The sequence below is a fragment of the Glycine soja genome, chromosome 11, assembly GCF_004193775.1.
Source record: "Glycine soja cultivar W05 chromosome 11, ASM419377v2, whole genome shotgun sequence".
NCBI lineage: Eukaryota > Viridiplantae > Streptophyta > Magnoliopsida > Fabales > Fabaceae > Glycine > Glycine soja.
This window is the reverse complement of record NC_041012.1, coordinates 52,869,891-52,890,017: the sequence shown is the minus strand read 5'-3', so window position 1 is coordinate 52,890,017 and position 20,127 is coordinate 52,869,891. Positions and strand designations below refer to the sequence as shown.

General features: G+C 34.5%; 2 protein-coding genes across 2 annotated transcripts; one reads left to right on the top strand and one right to left on the bottom strand.

The window, feature by feature from the left end:
- Positions 1-710: 710 nt before the first annotated feature.
- LOC114377461 (pre-mRNA-processing-splicing factor 8A) lies at positions 711-12,774 on the top strand. The gene is made up of 26 exons (XM_028335976.1): positions 711-1,205; positions 1,537-1,660; positions 1,791-1,883; positions 2,030-2,420; positions 2,681-3,167; positions 3,292-4,082; positions 4,209-4,294; positions 4,706-4,888; positions 5,022-5,336; positions 5,425-5,729; positions 5,807-6,261; positions 6,351-6,477; positions 7,440-7,681; positions 7,755-7,878; positions 7,962-8,151; positions 8,283-8,390; positions 8,524-8,777; positions 8,910-9,526; positions 9,606-9,712; positions 9,903-10,157; positions 10,240-10,713; positions 10,901-11,062; positions 11,208-11,405; positions 11,491-11,769; positions 11,976-12,218; positions 12,363-12,774. Exons 1-26 carry the CDS (start codon positions 934-936, stop codon positions 12,555-12,557), a joined length of 7,077 nt encoding a protein of 2,358 aa, XP_028191777.1. The 5' UTR covers positions 711-933; the 3' UTR covers positions 12,558-12,774.
- Positions 12,775-14,492: 1,718 nt separating this feature from the next.
- On the bottom strand, positions 14,493-17,499 carry LOC114376833 (PTI1-like tyrosine-protein kinase At3g15890). Its single transcript, XM_028335127.1, has 4 exons — positions 17,111-17,499; positions 16,508-16,655; positions 15,480-15,742; positions 14,493-15,402 (listed from the first exon to the last, which is right to left on the bottom strand). The coding sequence occupies exons 1-4, from the start codon at positions 17,152-17,154 to the stop codon at positions 14,754-14,756; spliced, it is 1,104 nt and encodes a 367-aa protein (XP_028190928.1). The 5' UTR covers positions 17,155-17,499; the 3' UTR covers positions 14,493-14,753.
- Between the last annotated feature and the right edge of the window lie 2,628 nt (positions 17,500-20,127).

Below are 20,127 nucleotides of genomic sequence, written 5' to 3'. Positions count from 1 at the left end.
ATGCCAAAAGGTCTATATACCTTTGAAAATCTACATGTTTATATCTAGACTTTTATTATTGTAGATGTGTCTATTGTATCATTCTTTTGTAAGTTTTAATTTGAGGTTAGTCTCTTATTACAAAAAACAGCTTTTTTATCATATATTTTAATAATAATAATAACAACTTAACAATTTCTTTTACTAAATTAAGAAAGTTGATACTTTCAATTACTAACTGGAATGTTTAAAATATTTTATTCAATGCAAGGGAAAAAATTACGCCATCTTATGCTACCATAACATCAAAAGGCTTAAAAAAGTTTATAGTGCTTTAAGCAACAACCAAAGATAGAAAAATGGGAGAGAAATACACATGCTAGACAAAAATATTAGTCATTGTCAGCATTTGACATGAGATATTAAGGTATAAGGAGAAAATAATTTTATGAGCTTATGAGAAAGAAAGGGGAAATTAATAAACAACAGATTTGAATAGACAACAAAGGAAATAAAGAAGGTTATCGAGTAACAATTGTCTCTTAATAATTTATCTAAAATGTTTTTAATCTATTTTATTTCAGTAATAAAATAGGAATGCCTCAAAGACTTGGGCTGAAACATGGAGCCCAAGTAAAGATAACCCAACCCAATTGTGAAGGCGGTATATCAGAAAAGAGGCAGCACGTGCTACCATTAATAAAAACATTTTTGAACGCCTGGGCAGTATCGTTCGAGTTCTTCCTCTACTACTCGTTACTCAGTACTCACTACTCACTACTAAAGCTCTGTTCATTTTATCTTCCACTCATAAACCCAAACCCTAGAACGAACCTACGAATACTCGTGCAGAGCCCGCCAAGGCTCTTCGTTCAATCCACCAAGAACATGCTCTGAAACTATCCCCAATCATTCCAATTTCAATTTCCCAAGGATAGATAGAGTCTCTTCAAGATGTGGAACAACGGCCAGATTCTGCCGCCTGGAACTTCCGTTCCTCCGATTCCTCCGCCTCCCGCTGCGCAACCCTCCTACACGGTGCTTCCGCCGCCGCCTCCACCTCCGGTGCCTATGGAGACCGAGGCCGATGCGGAGGCGCGCCTCGAGGAGAAGGCTAGAAAATGGCAGCAGCTCAATTCCAAGCGGTACAGCGACAAGAGGAAATTCGGGTTTGTCGAGACGCAGAAAGAGGACATGCCTCCCGAACATGTCAGGAAAATCATCAGGCGAGTGTTTTTCCCTTCAGAATCTGAATCTTGTTCGTGTGTGAAATACAGTTGCTTGATGAACCTATTTATTTAGTTTTACAATATAAGTGAGATTGGAGTTGTTTGGTTTTGCTGGTGCTGATAGCTTGTTAGGGTTAGCTGATAGCTTATTAGAAACTATATTTATTTATTTAGTATTTGTCAGGGTGATAGTTTGTAGAAACTATATTATTCCGTGGTGCGAACTGTGAAAAGGATAATTCCATCTGAGACTTTTTTTTCCCAATCTAATTATGGTGCTATTACCATTGTTTCAAATTGTAACTCTCTTTGCCATTCTTTATTTCAGGGATCATGGTGACATGTCCTCAAAGAAATATCGTCATGACAAACGTGTTTATCTTGGAGCACTTAAATTCATACCACATGCAGTTTACAAACTTCTGGAAAATATGCCTATGCCGTGGGAGCAGGTTCTCTACGTTTTTCAGTTCATCATGTTTTGATCAATCTTTGCTGTCTGGTTTTCCTTCTCTTCATTTGATTCACTGTATTGTAATTCCGTACTAATAGTATCTTTAAATTTACTTTTGGTAAATGCAGGTCCGAGATGTGAGGGTCTTGTACCATATTTCTGGGGCTATCACATTTGTCAATGAAATACCATGGGTCGTTGAGCCTATTTATCTCGCTCAGGTTGGTTGTTTCATTCTCCTTCTACTGTATTTATGTAGCAACTCATCGTAGAAGTTACAGTTATAGATAAAGTCAGCTATGTTGTGTATCACTACACAGCAATTTTTTATCTCCATAGTTTGGCACTAAACAAACTATTTTTGCAGTGGGGTACCATGTGGATCATGATGAGAAGGGAGAAAAGAGATCGTCGTCATTTTAAGAGGATGCGGTTTCCTCCATTTGATGATGAGGAGCCTCCACTAGACTATGCTGATAATCTTTTAGATGTTGATCCTCTAGAGCCAATTCAGCTGGAGCTAGATGAAGAGGAAGATTCTGCTGTGTATACTTGGTTCTATGACCATAAACCTCTTGTGAAAACAAAGCTCATAAATGGTCCTAGTTACCGGAAATGGCATCTTTCCCTCCCTATAATGGCAACTTTGCATCGGCTAGCTGGGCAGCTACTTTCTGATTTAATTGACCGCAATTATTTCTACTTGTTTGACATGGAGTCATTTTTTACAGCAAAGGCTTTGAACATGTGCATACCCGGTAATCATTTCATTCGCTAATATATTTATGGCTATTTATACTAAAAAGTATTAATACTTAATTGATAATTACTGGGTTAGATATTGATTGTGTTATCCATTGAGTAGATATTGCTAAATATAAAACTAGATAACAATGCAGATTATAATATAATGAGCTGTAAAAGGCATAGAAAGCTATGTTGAAAACAAATATGCATATTAGAATTATGTGGAGAGTCAAAAACCTGCGTTGATTTTTTTGTTATGGATGCCCTCCAGGTGGACCTAAATTTGAGCCTCTCTACCGTGATATGGAAAAGGGAGATGAGGACTGGAATGAGTTTAATGACATCAATAAACTCATTATAAGGTCACCACTTCGCACAGAGTATAGAATTGCTTTTCCTCACCTTTATAACAACAGGCCTCGCAAAGTAAAGCTTTGCGTGTATCATACTCCCATGATCATGTTCATAAAAGCTGAAGATCCTGATCTACCCGCATTTTATTATGATCCCTTGATACATCCAATAACCAGTGCTAACAAGGAGCGCCGTGAGAAGAGAGTTTATGAGGATGATGATGATGATGATTGGATATTGCCAGATGGTGTGGAGCCTTTGCTTAAAGATACACAACTTTATACAGACACGACAGCTGCTGGTATCTCTTTGCTGTTTGCTCCTCGTCCTTTTAATATGAGATCTGGTCGCATGAGGCGGGCAGAGGATATTCCTCTTGTGTCAGAGTGGTATAAAGAGCATTGGTAAGTTATAGCTTTACCTTGTATGCTTTCTAGCATGTCATTTGTTTGTTAATTATGCACATAATGTTCCATTTTCTCTTAATAGTCTGATAGGAAAATTAACTATTTTTTTATTGCCCAACAGTCCTCCATCATATCCAGTTAAAGTTCGGGTTAGTTATCAAAAGTTGCTGAAATGTTTTGTGTTGAACGAGCTGCATCATAGACCTCCTAAGGCTCAAAAAAAGAAGCACTTATTCCGATCTCTCCAAGCAACTAAGTTTTTCCAAACCACTGAACTTGATTGGGTTGAGGCAGGTCTTCAAGTTTGTAGGCAGGGGTATAACATGCTGAATCTGCTGATACACAGGAAAAATTTGAACTACCTTCACCTTGATTATAATTTTAATCTAAAGCCTGTGAAAACCTTGACTACAAAAGAGCGGAAGAAATCACGATTTGGTAATGCTTTCCATCTCTGTCGTGAGATCCTCCGATTGACGAAACTCGTGGTTGATGCCAATGTTCAGTTCCGTTTGGGGAATGTTGATGCTTTTCAGCTTGCAGATGGTCTGCAGTATACTTTTTCACATGTTGGACAGTTGACTGGTATGTATAGGTACAAGTATAGGCTTATGCGGCAAATAAGGATGTGCAAGGATTTGAAGCACTTGATTTACTACCGCTTTAACACTGGGCCTGTTGGGAAGGGACCTGGGTGTGGGTTTTGGGCACCAATGTGGAGGGTTTGGTTATTCTTCCTTCGTGGTATTGTGCCCCTTCTTGAACGATGGCTGGGCAATTTACTTGCACGGCAGTTTGAGGGGCGCCATTCAAAAGGAGTGGCCAAGACTGTAACTAAACAGCGTGTTGAGAGCCACTTTGACTTGGAGCTTCGGGCAGCAGTTATGCATGACGTGCTTGATGCCATGCCAGGTGATCATTTTTTATTTAACAACATTATTCTTTCTGATTTTGAGTTTCTTTTAACCAAGTGATTTCTGCTATTTCTTTTCCCTAAGGGATATACTAAAGTTAAGGTGTTTTCCTCCTTGATGGCAGAGGGTATAAAGCAAAATAAGGCAAGGACTATATTGCAACATTTGAGTGAGGCTTGGCGATGCTGGAAAGCAAATATTCCTTGGAAGGTAAATGACTCTTTGATGATTCTATTTTGTAGACTATTAATATTTCAGTTTCAGCTTAATTTTGGAGAAATAATCAATTGAGATGTTGAAAAAAAGTGATTTTTCTTTTGAAAATAAATTAATCCAAACAAGCACTAAATTGTATTGCTGGTGAGTTAGTGAAACTAAACATGTGGTTGGTTTGTAATCTCAAGATGTCTTGTTTGCTTGTCTATAAGCTGTTCTAGGTCCTGAGCATAGTGAGACACAATAAGCAATGGAAACTTGGTTCCAAAAGTTTTCTGAAATCTGATTCAAATATTGTAGCAAAGAGAGGTCATACATTTTTTGTTCTTAAAAAATCATTTGACCTCATATGAATTTGGTTCCCTCTTTCACGGTCTTATTGTTGATATATTTTGTAATATGTAGGTTCCTGGCCTGCCTGTTCCCATTGAGAACATGATTCTTCGATATGTGAAATCAAAAGCAGACTGGTGGACAAATGTTGCTCATTATAATCGTGAGCGTATAAGAAGAGGTGCAACTGTGGATAAGACTGTTTGTCGTAAGAATCTTGGAAGATTGACACGACTCTGGCTGAAGGCAGAACAGGTGTGTTCAGTGTTCTCTATGATTGATATGATTTTTTTGCTGGCTCACTATTTTGAACGAATTGTTGTTTGAATTAGTTCTATAGACATTTTAATAATTGAAGTCACTTCCTTATCATTGATGCCTGTTTCAGGAACGTCAACACAATTATTTGAAAGATGGTCCGTATGTTACTCCTGAAGAAGCTGTTGCTATCTATACAACAACTGTACATTGGTTGGAATCTAGGAAGTTCTCCCCTATTCCCTTTCCACCTTTATCATATAAGCATGATACCAAGCTGCTTATCCTTGCACTTGAGAGGTTGAAAGAATCCTATAGTGTTGCAGTGAGATTAAATCAACTGCAAAGAGAAGAGTTGGGGCTGATTGAGCAAGCTTATGACAATCCACATGAGGCATTATCGCGAATCAAGCGGCACTTGCTCACCCAGCGTGCATTCAAAGAAGTATGCCAATATAATTAATTTAGTTATGTTTAGGATGTCCATTCCTAGCACAGTACGAGTATAATTTTGTTTTGTTTTATTTTGACAGGTTGGGATAGAGTTTATGGATTTATATAGCTACTTGATTCCAGTTTACGAGATAGAGCCTCTTGAGAAAATTACAGATGCATATCTTGATCAATACCTGTGGTATGAAGGTGACAAGCGTCATCTCTTTCCCAACTGGATCAAGCCAGCAGATTCAGAGCCTCCTCCCCTTTTAGTTTACAAATGGTGTCAAGGTATAAACAATTTGCAAAGTATATGGGACACCAGTGAGGGTCAGTGTGTTGTGATGCTGCAAACTAAGTTTGAGAAATTCTTTGAGAAGATTGATTTAACAATGCTTAACAGGTATGAGTTCATTTTGTAAATCACTCTGTGAATGCACTTGGTTATTTTCTCTGCTAAATTTATTATTGATGTTGCAGGCTTCTGCGACTGGTTCTAGACCATAATATTGCTGATTATGTCACTGCAAAGAACAATGTGGTGTTGTCATACAAGGATATGAGCCATACAAATTCATATGGTCTTATACGTGGCCTGCAGTTTGCTTCCTTTGTTGTTCAGTATTATGGGCTGGTATTAGATCTTTTACTTCTTGGACTGACTCGAGCCAGTGAGATTGCTGGTCCACCACAGATGCCAAACGAATTCATTACTTATTGGGATACAAAAGTTGAGACTAAGCATCCAATCAGGCTTTATTCTCGGTACATTGATCGGGTCCATATATTATTTCGTTTCACCCATGAGGAGGCTCGGGATCTCATTCAGCGGTATCTGACCGAGCACCCTGATCCTAACAATGAGAACATGGTGGGGTACAATAATAAGAAGTGTTGGCCAAGAGATGCTAGAATGAGGCTTATGAAACATGATGGTATTTGTTTCTTCCTTCTACCATGTGTGGATTATTTATGTTGACCTTTTGGTCTTAATATGTTTAACATTTTAATTGTTATAATTCAGTCAATCTTGGAAGGAGTGTCTTCTGGGATATGAAGAATCGCCTTCCTCGAAGCATCACAACATTGGAGTGGGAGAACAGTTTTGTTTCTGTTTACAGCAAGGATAATCCAAACTTGCTTTTTAGCATGTGAGTATTGATTAATTGTTATAGTGTTTTTTTTCCTTCCCCTTTTTTTGCCAATGGGAAATGGAAGTGATTATGCATATCAATCACTTTTCACTTTGCATTGAAGTCTTTCAGAATTTTAAACTGTCCTTGGATGTCTAACCTGATATGATTGTGATTGAAAATATGGTTTTAGATGATCTGTCTCTGTCAGTTGTGCTTCCCATTGGAAACTTTGTGTTTCTAATTGTTAATTTCCTTTGTGGGAGAACAGTTTTGTTTCTGTTTACAGCAAGGATAATCCAAACTTGCTTTTTAGCATGTGAGTATTGATTAATTGTTATAGTGTTTTTTTTCCTTCCCCTTTTTTTGCCAATGGGAAATGGAAGTGATTATGCATATCAATCACTTTTCACTTTGCATTGAAGTCTTTCAGAATTTTAAACTGTCCTTGGATGTCTAACCTGATATGATTGTGATTGAAAATATGGTTTTAGATGATCTGTCTCTGTCAGTTGTGCTTCCCATTGGAAACTTTGTGTTTCTAATTGTTAATTTCCTTTGTGGGAGAACAGTTTTGTTTCTGTTTACAGCAAGGATAATCCAAACTTGCTTTTTAGCATGTGAGTATTGATTAATTGTTATAGTGTTTTTTTTCCTTCCCCTTTTTTTGCCAATGGGAAATGGAAGTGATTATGCATATCAATCACTTTTCACTTTGCATTGAAGTCTTTCAGAATTTTAAACTGTCCTTGGATGTCTAACCTGATATGATTGTGATTGAAAATATGGTTTTAGATGATCTGTCTCTGTCAGTTGTGCTTCCCATTGGAAACTTTGTGTTTCTAATTGTTAATTTCCTTGGTACCAAATTGTCAGTGCTAGGTTGTTGATCTTTTGTTTTTTGGGGTTTTGAATTTTCCTTTAACCTATTTATATGATGAATGAAGCTATCTTTACTGACATCTGTGAATGACCTTTAGGTGTGGATTTGAAGTGAGGATACTTCCTAAAATTAGAATGACTCAAGAAGCATTCAGTAACACAAGAGATGGTGTCTGGAATCTCCAGAATGAACAGACGAAAGAAAGGACAGCTGTTGCTTTCTTACGAGTTGATGATGAACACATGAAAGTGTTCGAGAATCGTGTGAGGCAGATTCTTATGTCTTCCGGTTCTACTACATTCACAAAAATTGTCAATAAGTGGAACACAGCTTTAATAGGTAAGAGAAGTTGAATTGTAGGAGCTCTATTAAGAAATAAGAGGTTATCATTATTGTGTTTGGTTCTTATCAGGACTCATGACTTATTTCCGGGAGGCAACTGTGCATACTCAAGAGCTGTTGGATTTGCTAGTCAAATGTGAAAATAAAATTCAGACTCGTATTAAGATTGGACTCAACTCAAAGATGCCTAGCAGGTAAATAATCAGATTTTTTTATAATTTTATTCATAACTATTGGGTTTTAATGCTCAAATCTATTATACTGTTTCTTTTATCAGGTTTCCACCTGTCATTTTCTACACCCCTAAAGAAATTGGAGGGCTTGGAATGTTGTCCATGGGCCACATTTTGATTCCACAAAGTGATCTTCGATACAGCCAGCAGACAGATGTTGGAGTAACCCACTTCAGGAGTGGGATGAGTCATGAGGAGGACCAACTGATTCCCAACCTTTATCGTTATATACAGGTGAACCTCAATTCTTTCCCCCTTAAATGCAATAATCTGTGTGCATTTACCTTCACATATGATTTATTAAGAATCTTATATTTGAATATTTGTATGTACTTCATATTTTTTTGCTCTTTTGGTTTATGCAGCCTTGGGAGAGCGAATTCATTGATTCACAGCGTGTCTGGGCTGAATATGCTTTGAAGAGGCAGGAAGCACAGGCTCAAAACAGACGTTTGACCCTTGAAGATCTGGAAGTGAGTTTCTGATGCCTTCTTAACGATCCCAATGTTTGGTTTTGTCTGGATTATATAGTGGCAATGTTCCTGTGTTTTTCTTAGAACAGATCTACTCATTTACTTAATAAGTTATTGTTGACCTGTTCCGCAGGATTCATGGGATAGAGGTATACCACGTATAAACACTTTGTTTCAAAAGGATAGACACACTTTGGCTTATGATAAAGGATGGAGGGTGCGTACTGATTTCAAGCAGTATCAAGTTCTCAAACAAAATCCCTTCTGGTGGACACATCAGAGGCATGATGGGAAATTGTGGAACTTGAACAATTACCGTACTGATGTTATTCAAGCCCTTGGAGGAGTTGAAGGAATTCTTGAACATACTTTATTCAAAGGAACATAGTAAGTCTTACTTTCTTTGAGATTGTTTTGCTTTTTGAATTTGGGGTATTCTTATTTAGTATTTAACTATTTCTATTATGTGTCTACTATGGAAAAAGCTGTGATTGATTTACTGTTATTTTTCACTGTTAGTTTTCCAACTTGGGAGGGTCTTTTCTGGGAAAAGGCATCTGGCTTTGAGGAATCTATGAAGTATAAGAAGCTCACCAATGCTCAGAGATCTGGTCTAAACCAGATACCCAACCGAAGATTTACACTATGGTGGTCCCCAACCATTAACCGAGCCAATGTTTATGTGGGTTTCCAAGTGCAGCTAGATCTGACTGGTATTTTCATGCATGGAAAAATACCAACTTTGAAGATATCCCTTATTCAGATATTCAGAGCTCACTTGTGGCAAAAGATCCATGAGAGTGTTGTTATGGATCTCTGTCAGGTTTTGGATCAAGAGTTGGATGCTTTGGAGATTGAAACTGTTCAGAAGGAAACAATCCATCCAAGGAAAAGCTACAAAATGAACAGTTCTTGTGCAGACATTCTTCTCTTTGCTGCCCATAGATGGCCAATGTCAAAGCCTAGTCTTGTAGCTGAATCTAAGGATGTTTTTGATCAGAAGGCAAGCAATAAGTACTGGATTGATGTTCAGCTACGATGGGGTGATTATGACTCTCATGATATTGAGCGTTATACTCGGGCCAAATTTATGGACTACACAACAGATAACATGTCTATATACCCATCTCCTACTGGTATATCTCTATCATTTTACAATTCTCCATGATATGGAATTTATATGTAGAGTTGACTACAGCATGGCTTTCCATGCAGGGGTGATGATTGGTCTTGATTTGGCATATAATTTGCATTCTGCGTTTGGGAACTGGTTCCCAGGGTCAAAACCACTACTTCAGCAGGCCATGAATAAGATCATGAAGGTAAGTCTGTTACACAATTATAAATCACTTGGATACAATTACCTTTTTTTTTTTGGGGGGGGGGATAAAAATGTGATTATGATCTGTTCTAATCTATATTAACACTATCTTCACTAAGCTATGGTGACCGTAGTGTTGAATCTAAGTGTGTTTTTTTATCTGTTTTACTAATAATGTTGTTCATATGCAGTCAAATCCTGCACTGTATGTGTTGAGGGAACGGATAAGGAAAGGTTTGCAGTTGTACTCTTCTGAGCCCACTGAACCATATTTGTCTTCCCAAAACTATGGAGAGATATTCAGCAACCAAATAATATGGTTTGTTGATGACACTAATGTGTATCGTGTTACAATTCATAAGACTTTCGAAGGAAATCTTACAACGAAGCCCATCAATGGTGCTATATTTATTTTCAATCCAAGGACTGGGCAGTTGTTTCTCAAGGTTTGTTTACATTCTCTTGTTTTTGCTGAGGTGTTTGTAACATAGTTGTCTAGTTATTGATCTTTCATATTGTGCCTTGTAGGTTATTCATACCAGTGTGTGGGCTGGTCAGAAGCGTCTTGGGCAGTTGGCGAAGTGGAAAACAGCAGAAGAAGTTGCTGCTCTTGTAAGGTCTTTGCCTGTTGAAGAACAGCCAAAGCAAATTATTGTCACTCGTAAAGGAATGTTGGATCCATTGGAGGTTCACCTGCTGGATTTCCCCAACATTGTTATTAAAGGAAGTGAACTGCAACTTCCTTTCCAGGCATGTTTGAAAATTGAGAAATTTGGGGATCTTATATTGAAGGCCACAGAACCGCAAATGGTTTTGTTCAATATCTATGATGACTGGCTGAAGAGTATTTCTTCATACACTGCATTCTCCAGGCTGATTCTGATTCTGCGTGCACTCCATGTGAATAATGAAAAGGCAAAAATGTTGCTGAAGCCTGATAAAACTATCATCACTGAACCTCATCACATCTGGCCTTCTCTAAGTGATGATCAATGGATGAAGGTAGTTTTAATTTTCATTTGCAATTTTCTGATGTTTTATACTGTAGTAACTTCAATTTTTATACTCTTAGAAATAGTTGCTACATAACTTTCATTTATTTGCTGCTGGTGAAGTTATATGTAGTTCTGATTCTGCAGCTTTCTATTTCCTTTTAGTATTTATGGCTTAAAACATGATGCATTCACAGGTGGAGGTTGCATTAAGAGATCTTATACTATCAGATTATGCAAAGAAAAACAATGTGAATACTTCAGCTTTGACTCAGTCTGAGATCCGTGATATTATACTTGGAGCTGAGATTACTCCACCTTCTCAACAGCGGCAACAGATTGCAGAGATTGAGAAACAGGTTAAATTATTTTTTGCTTCTTCTTCAGACATAATTCTTAGGACTATTTTCTCCCCTTTTTATTCTTTTTCATTGCATATACTTGATTTTTTCACTGTTTTGTTGTTGAATTACTTACCCGACTTTTGTATTTATTATTTTGCAGGCCCATGAAGCAAATCAGGTGACAGCTGTGACAACAAAGACTACAAATGTTCACGGTGAAGAACTTATAGTAACCACCACTAGTCCTTATGAGCAAGCTGCTTTTGGTTCTAAGACTGACTGGCGTGTCAGAGCAATATCAGCCACAAATTTATACCTTCGCGTGAACCATATATATGTGAACTCTGAGGATATAAAGGTTTGTGCCATTTTTCTTCATTTTTGCCCATTGTGTTACACTTACAACTCCTGTCAGATGCTAAATACCAGGTTTTGTGGTGCAGGAAACGGGATACACCTATATTATGCCAAAGAACATTTTGAAAAAGTTTATATGCATAGCAGATCTTCGAACGCAAATTTCTGGGTACATGTATGGCATAAGTCCTCCAGATAATCCTCAGGTTAAAGAAATTCGCTGCATTGTGATGCCACCCCAATGGGGGACACATCAACAAGTTCATCTGCCATCAGCTCTTCCAGAGCATGATTTCTTGAATGATTTGGAGCCTTTAGGATGGATGCATACTCAACCAAATGAACTTCCTCAGTTGTCGCCTCAGGTTTTGCTTACTTCAATTTGCAATTTTCTTATGTTTTTAATTTGATTACAAGAGTGAGGTTTTATTTATCCTTTTTGAAGATAGTAACAAATGTAAAAATGTAGATGATATAGTTTTTGAAACAATTACTCCTCCCCTACCTCTTGTCAAGGAAATATATTTATGATTCATGGTACATTGTCTCACGTGAGAAATGATCATTGCAGGATCTCACTTCACATGCCAAGATCCTAGAGAACAATAAGCAATGGGATGGGGAGAAGTGTATTATCTTGACTTGCAGCTTTACTCCTGGTTCTTGTTCTTTAACTGCATATAAGCTCACTCCATCTGGTTATGAATGGGGGCGTGTTAATAAGGATACGGGAAGCAATCCACATGGTTACCTTCCCACCCATTATGAGAAGGTTCAGATGCTCCTTAGTGATCGCTTCCTTGGTTTCTACATGGTAACTTTCCTGCCTGCTCAAAGTTGTCTAGGCGTATTATATAATTAATTATAATTATTATATTTTTTGTTAAAATCATGGTTGTTATTATTATTATTGAACGTGGTTCACTGATTGTGTTTTTTTTTTGCTACAATTTTGTAGGTTCCTGATAATGGTCCATGGAATTACAACTTCATGGGGGTGAGACACGCATCAGGGATGAAATATGGAGTGAAGCTTGGGACTCCTAGGGAATATTACCACGAGGACCATAGACCAACCCATTTCTTAGAGTTCAGCAATATGGAGGAAGTGGAGATAACTGCTGAGGGAGATCGAGAGGATACATTCTCTTGAGATAAAAATATTTTTGTTTGAGATATGCAAGTGGCAGGTCTTTTAATTTTTTAAACTTGTCAGAGTATGTTGTATTATCTACTGTTTTTTCATCCTAGGGATTTTGCAACAACGGTATCATAGCTTTGTATATAATTACGAATCAACAATTCTACTTCTACAAATATCTGCTTCTGCATTTACTATATATCCAATTTTAGCAAATTATGAAAGGACGTAACTGAATAACTGTACGTGGTCTAATGTATAATATATATTTGACGTAAAGGTCATGCCTGTATTATTTTTAAATCTTGTAACTACTAAACCAAAATTCCTGGTGTAAAATTAAACTTTATTCGGCCTACAAAATGCTGTCATGACTCAACTAAGAATTTGGGTCATGCATTTCTCAGTCCGATTAGTTGAGTCGAATCATATAATACAACAATGATTAGGCTGTTGTTACGCACACCATGCAAATTATTGGTACGTCAAGCATAATTTGCATGATTTTTATTGTCTTTTGGTAAAATATTTTAATTCATTGAACTAATAAATCAGTTATTTTATAAAATAATTAATGTTGTTATATGTATACTAAAATTTCTAATTTATATTTAACGTGTATGTAAATTTATATAATAAATTGTGATAATTAATTTTAATCTAATAATTAATTTATTTACATATATAATTTTTAAATAAAAATCATAAGTTTCATAAAAATTTATATATGTAAACATATTAATTATTATATCAATTAATTCTTATAAAATTTATTATCAAATTTACATGCGTATTAAATATATGTTAGAAATGTTAGTATTATAATATAATTGACTAATTAGTTAAGTTGGTTAGAACATTGTGTTAATAATGCAAAAATCACATGTTCGATACTTGTTTGGACCATTAATTTTATTTGAAATTTCTAAAAAATTAGGAGTGATAATATCGGCCCATTTCAATCTCATAAATAACAATGATTCAGCAAAATATTATATAAAATTTTCAGGTAAATTAAAAATAATTTTGTAGAATTTATTAAGTAACAAAAATATTAGAGTATTTGGTGTGCAATTATACAAAATACTTGAAAAAAAGCCTTTTATAACCCATATTGGTTCAAGCTAGTTCCAACATAATTGTCTTCCATCAATATATGATCTCTATGATCACTTAAGTAAACTATCAATTTTTTTTTTATCTTTATCTCTTTTGTCTCTTTATATAATTTAAATTATTTGTTATAAATATAAAATATAATTTAACCCATAAACTAAAATACTATGTTGAATTTCATAACAATTATTTGTAGTTATAAATTATTCACTTCGTTGATTTTTTTTATTTTTTTAATAGTATCAATACATGTTAAACTTAAAACAATAAATATTTTAAATCTTAAACACATTAAATCTTTATTCATGTTAACATTTTTTATAAAGTCAATTATTTTTATGAACTTTGACAAAAAAAAGTGAGAAATTCTTAGTCAAAATTCCAACAGCTTATGAATAAATGTAGAAGGCAATCCCTTTACTTTTGTCGCATTCAAATTTGATAAAAATTCTATTTTAGGAAACACTTTTTTGCTCAGTTTTTTTATAAAGATAGCCATAGAGTTAGAGGAGTGCATCACTCAAAATATTGTTGCCGACAATAAAGCCACTACTAATCTCACTTCCATCATCAACGAGGTAACCATAACATAATATGATGCTATATATAATCAAATTAATAAGATTTATGACATCATCGAAAATTTAGTATCTCAATATAAAGTATTGACTTGGCCGTAACTTTGCTTAAATGGTATCAATTTCAACTTTTAAGTTTGGACACTATTTAGGACCCTACAGCCTGGACAACGGCTCTGCAAGCGTCCACGTTTAATAAATTATAGCCCACGAAAAGGAAGTGTTTCCAAACATTTAAAAAAGAAATCACAAATTTTGAAAACTTCACAATCTATATTTAACAATAAATTCCTAGTTACAGACTTTCAGCAATTCTGCATGATTCATAGCCACATTCATAGTGTGCAAGTAGAAACAAGCATGCAGTCACCTCTATAATAAATAGGCGCCCAGTCTTTCTCTGCACAAGTAACAAAAATAGTAAATACAAAAAAAGCAATCCTGCAGATTCACAATCAATCCGTATTTAACATATCAAATCCAATAATCCATAGTTCCATTTCTTTTGCATAGTTTATGGCTCAGTATTCTCTTCCAACTCATGTTTTGATTCCTTCTCTTCTGAGATGAAATCTGAACTGCCTTCAGCAGCAACGGTCCCATCATCAGTATGTCCTACAGCTGGAGGGTTCTGAAAGAGTTCATTATTTTCCAACTGAGCCAACTTATCTTTGGATTCTCCCTTTAGTAGCTCTACTACCTCGAGTATGGTGGGTCTCTTCTCTGCCTGACTCTGAGCACATAAAAGAGCAATTAAAACCACTCTTTTAAGCTCTTCCTCCGCATAGTTACCCTCAAGTTTTGGATCTGCCAGTTCACTGAATTTCTTCTCACAAGCCAATGGCAGCGCCCAATCATTTATTGATCGCTTCACTGCAGAACTAAGTTTCTCAAGTGGTTTTTTGCCACTAGCAAGTTCTAGAAGGAGAATTCCAAAACTGTAGACATCACAACTCTCATTTGCTTTACCTAACATAGCATATTCTGGTGCAAGGTAGCCTAGGGTGCCCTTAACTCTTGTAGTCACATGTGTTGCCCCATCAGGGATCAACTTGGCAAAACCAAAATCAGCAACCCGTGCCTGAAAATCCGAATCCAACAACACGTTGCTTGCCTTGATATCTCTGTGGATGATGTGTGGCGTTGACTGGTGGTGAAGATATCTGAAAGTAATTAAATTTTAGTATTAATGTAATGATAGAGGCAGAAGAGTATAAGGAAAAGACATGTTAGCACTCACGCAATTCCCTCAGCAGACCCAATTGCGATATTCATCCGCCGGTTCCAATCAAGAAGGGATTCTGCTGAGTGCTGTCCATGAAGATGAGAGAGCAGGCTCAAATTTGGCATATAATCGTACACAATTAACCGTTCCTGACCTTCAGCACAATAGCCACGTAGACTGAGAAGATTCTTGTGTCGTACTCTAGCCAACATCTCAACTTCAACAGCAAATTCCATGTCTGCTTTGTTGCTCCAAACTTTCAATCTTTTCACTGCAATCTGCACATGTACACAGATCAACATACATAGAATTGCAGCAGCCATCACGAAAAGATCTTGGAAAAAGGAAAAAGGTTACTGTGCCAGCCATCGGCAAATTTTACAAAAAGGTTCATTTCACAGGTACCAGCTAAAATGTTTTTATCAGAGGTTTTTGAAGCATTGGACACTGAAATTTTTGACCGTTTGTTTTATAAATTGCATTATAAGGTTAAATAAAAAAACTTACAAGTCAAGAATCATCCATTAGCAATAACCATCCTTGCTCAGCAGTAAAATTAAGGGAAAACAATACCAAGAAGGCAGCTAAGAAATAAAGTTGTTTTACGTTCAGTCACTAATCATCAGTCTTTTGTACTTACATTGAAGGATTGCTGCAATAGAAAAAAAAGAAACAAAGCCAGAGGAGATACCGGATGTAAGTTATTTTTCCTCTCTATCCCTAATTTGATCGAGAAAAAAAAATCCTCCACACAAATCCTTCATAACCTGATCCTTATCAGTGTTACATGATAAAACCATCATAACTAGAGTCATTCAAGATTCCATAAGATTTTATTTTTCTGAGATGTTTCAATCTGTCAAAGCAAGTAGATCTCAATATGACACTAAGATATCAACTAGCCATAACATTTGAATTAACTGTATTAACCATTACAAAGAACACAGCAATTGTAATCAAAACTAGAATGGTCAAGAATAACCATAAACTAAAGCTGATTTGGTAAGATGAACAAAGAATAAAAAAGCAAAGTATGGTCCTACTTGCGATCCATCCCAGAGCTGGCCCCAGTACACACTGCCGAATCCCCCTTCGCCAAGTTTGTTATCATAGTTGAAATTATTAGTAGCGGAGTGTAATTCCTTCAAAGAAAACACCCGCCATGGAGGTTGTTTCTTCCCTCGTCCTTTGCTGCATTGAAAGAGACTAATATCAACTATTCCATTCAAAAAAGCATAGCCGACACAACAGTTTGAATCTAAAACTGTACTTTAAAAACTCTTCAGGTATGGAATCAATGAAACAGAGTACTTTGGTAAACCCAGAACGATTAACCTTGCATGTAATGTTAATTAAAGTCATAAGAAAAAAACTCAATCTGACAATTTTTCCTCTTTATTTTCCCTGTGGCTTCACCTACCAAACTAACCTTTAGAACTCTTATTGCACAGAGAAGCTTGACTCATACCTAGAATCTAAGCTAAACCAGAATCTAAACCCCTCTCTATAATTAATTCCCTCAAAAAATAAAATAAAAAAGTACAAAATCTGAAAGTGATATGAGTGAGGCAAATATGTCACATCTGATCCAAACAATAATATTGATAAAATTATATAAAGTAGAGACCAATGAAGCATTGTCATACCGATCCGAACCATTTCCGCAACAAAAAATTGGGCAAAAAGCCATAACCGTCCCACCCCCACTGTCTCTGCAACTGAGCCTTCTCAATCGACGAGAGAAAAATGAACAAAATCGAAACTTGAAGTTGACCCACCAAACGAAATCAAGCGCTCCACTCAGAAAGCCGTTACTTTGTAATATTCTGTTACTAGCGACAAAGAGAAACTGAAGACAAGCTTGGCTTTTCTGCAAACGTTGCGTTATGTAACGTGAAACCGAAAGCCCAAATCAAAAGAAAAAGAAAAGGAAAAGTGGGAATAATCGGTTATTATTGTTTGATCGAGTAGAATAGATGAGATGCGAATGATGGTGCTGGTGTGTAAGCCAAGTCTTCTGTCTTCTTCCAGCTGGTTGCACATTTCAAAACAGAAGAAACACACCTGTGGGCTCCATTTTTCTTTTATTTATAATAAATCTTTTGTGAAATATATTGATATCTAAATAATATGATAAGCATTCGCATTATAAAAATAAAAATTGTATGTGTAACTGCATTTATACTTAGAGAAATAGTGTTTTTACTAAAATTTCTCATATATTTTATATTTAAATTTAATTTAAAATTTTAATTTTAATATATATTTTTCGCTCCGTATAACGTACGGTTCATTGACACTAGTTATTATTATATGGAAATTTGTTTAAGGGTAATTCCCTTAACTCTGTACGGTGTTATTTGATATTATTATTATTATTATATCAAAAGAAGTAGTAGAAGTTCCTTCCAGAGGCTGTAAGACAAGAATAATGGATTTAGTAATATGAAGTGTGCCATGGGGTAGGATCAATGAGAAAGTCATGATCAAATAACATTATAAAATAATAATAGTGTAAATGTTCCTTAAATAGGATATCTAAGACACGATTAATGGATTTAGTAATTATATGAAGTATGGCTCGTGGCTTAGGATTAGAGCGAATGAAAGACATTATCAGACATGATAAAATCAACCAATAATGTCTTTTGAAAGTCGGGGTATTGAATGCATTGCAAAACTATTCCTTCAAAACCCAGCGGTTCGAATTCCTACCGTTAAAATAATGTACTAGTATCAAATACTCACTTATAATTTAGTTATGATGATACACACGGTAGTACTTCAAGTTCAAGCAAGTCAAATAAGTTTTTTTTTTCTCTGAATAGTCAATAAGGGTGAGTACATACTGCAGAAATTATTAATGTTACTAAATTTTTTATGACTGAATCTTGAATGGGATTTGTTGAAAGAATAATATAACCTTTTGTAAATTGAATTCAAGCAATCAGCATCTTTATGATTGATTACTTTTAACTTCGTAAGAATTATAGGTGAAAGTTTGTACTTTATTGTAAAACTGTTGGAGAAACATGGACATCCATTATTATTTATTAGGCAAAATTCCTAAACGTGTGTGTTAAAAGATAGGGAATCTTAATAATAATATATTAAATTATCGTATTAGTAAGTGAAGTTTACAATACACATTAGATTTTAACACACAAATTTATTTAAATTGTATTTTTTTAACATATTTAAATAAATAAAATTATTTTTTTATTAAAATATTTAATAATATATTAAATACACTAATTATTTAGAAAGAAGATTAATTAAATCTTTAGTTGAATATATGTTGTCTTACAAAATATTTAACCTACAAAAATTTATTATGATTTATTCTTTCTTTAAATGATAATAATCATGTAATATACCTATATAAATTGTATAAATTAAAATAAAGGTAACTATGATAAATACTATACATTTCAACATGAAAAAAAATAGTATATAATCATTTAAATTTGAGTATTTTTTTTTTTTTGGATGTTATATTAACATGTACTTGATTTTTGTCTTTTATAATAAACTATGTTTAATGTATTTATTGTAAAAAAGTAATGTGTATATTAAATTTATTGAAATTGTATTTTTTTTTAAATGATACAGTTGTTGATCATTTTAAAATCATGTTTTGAATAATTTTGAAAATAATAATTTTAAATGGCTAACTTCATTGCAGAATAAATTTAAACACTATTATTATTATTATTGTTATTAGTATGAAAAAGATTATTATCATTGTTATTATTTGTAAAATTTGTATAATAATATTGAGATTAACGTTAATACTTGACTGCTACAAATTTATTTTTTTTTAACACAAACTTTGAAATTTTATTTAATACTTAACTGTTACAAATTTATTGTTTAACTATTATCAATAACAAAATTATCAAATAAATAATTATATATCTGGTTTTTAAATGTGAGAGGGTTTATTGACCTGCTTTTTTGAGAAAATAAAATAAAGATCATCTATGCAGTATACGAAATGAAACAACCGAGTACTAAATAATTATTGGTAAAAACACACTAATAATATTTTAAAATTATAAAAGTAAAAATAAACATTTAAAATATGAAAATTAAATTGGTTTGAATAAAATAATATTTAATTATAAGATAATTATAACTCCTGTTATTAGAACTAAAATGCAAGAGGTTTTTTCTTTGCCTGCCTCGTTGTTGGTCTATACTCTCTTTTCAAAGTCATTTTTTTGCTTCCCTTTCTTCTTCTTTTTTTGAAGCTCTTAACTAAAAATAAATCACCTACCTCATTGTTTTCCTTTTGTTTGTGTTTAAATAAAAAATCATGGTAACACCTAAAAAAAACACATTTATTTAAGAGATAATGATGATTCCTCAATTTCAAAGATAAATATTATTATTAAATTTAGAGATAAGGATGGTTATACTCATATTTATTTACCGATTACGGGTTTTTTTTCTAAATTTAAATATGTACATGAATACAATTAAAAAATATGTAAAATAAATAAGATGCAGATTCATCTAAAGAAAAATCACCAAGATGTGAATTAAAAAAAAAAAAACCCAAGATGGGAGGTAAAAGAAGCAAAAAAAAAAAAAAATAGAGAGAGAATGATGAGTGGGAGAAAGTGAGTGGTGGAATAGTTTTGCCTAAATATATAATTGT

Bases quoted from the DNA above. Each gene is read 5' to 3' on its own strand.
- LOC114377461 (XM_028335976.1), top strand. From the start codon at position 934: ATGTGGAACAACGGCCAGATTCTGCCGCCTGGAACTTCCGTTCCTCCG. The intron at 7,682-7,754 runs GTAAGAGAAGTT...GGTTCTTATCAG, and splicing joins GTGGAACACAGCTTTAATAG to GACTCATGACTTATTTCCGG. The intron at 9,713-9,902 runs GTAAGTCTGTTA...GTTCATATGCAG, and splicing joins CCATGAATAAGATCATGAAG to TCAAATCCTGCACTGTATGT.
- LOC114376833 (XM_028335127.1), bottom strand. From the start codon at position 17,154: ATGGCTTTTTGCCCAATTTTTTGTTGCGGAAATGGTTCGGATCG. The intron at 15,743-16,507 runs GTAGGACCATAC...GTACATGTGCAG, and splicing joins AGCTCTGGGATGGATCGCAA to ATTGCAGTGAAAAGATTGAA. The intron at 15,403-15,479 runs GTGAGTGCTAAC...AATTACTTTCAG, and splicing joins GGGTCTGCTGAGGGAATTGC to ATATCTTCACCACCAGTCAA.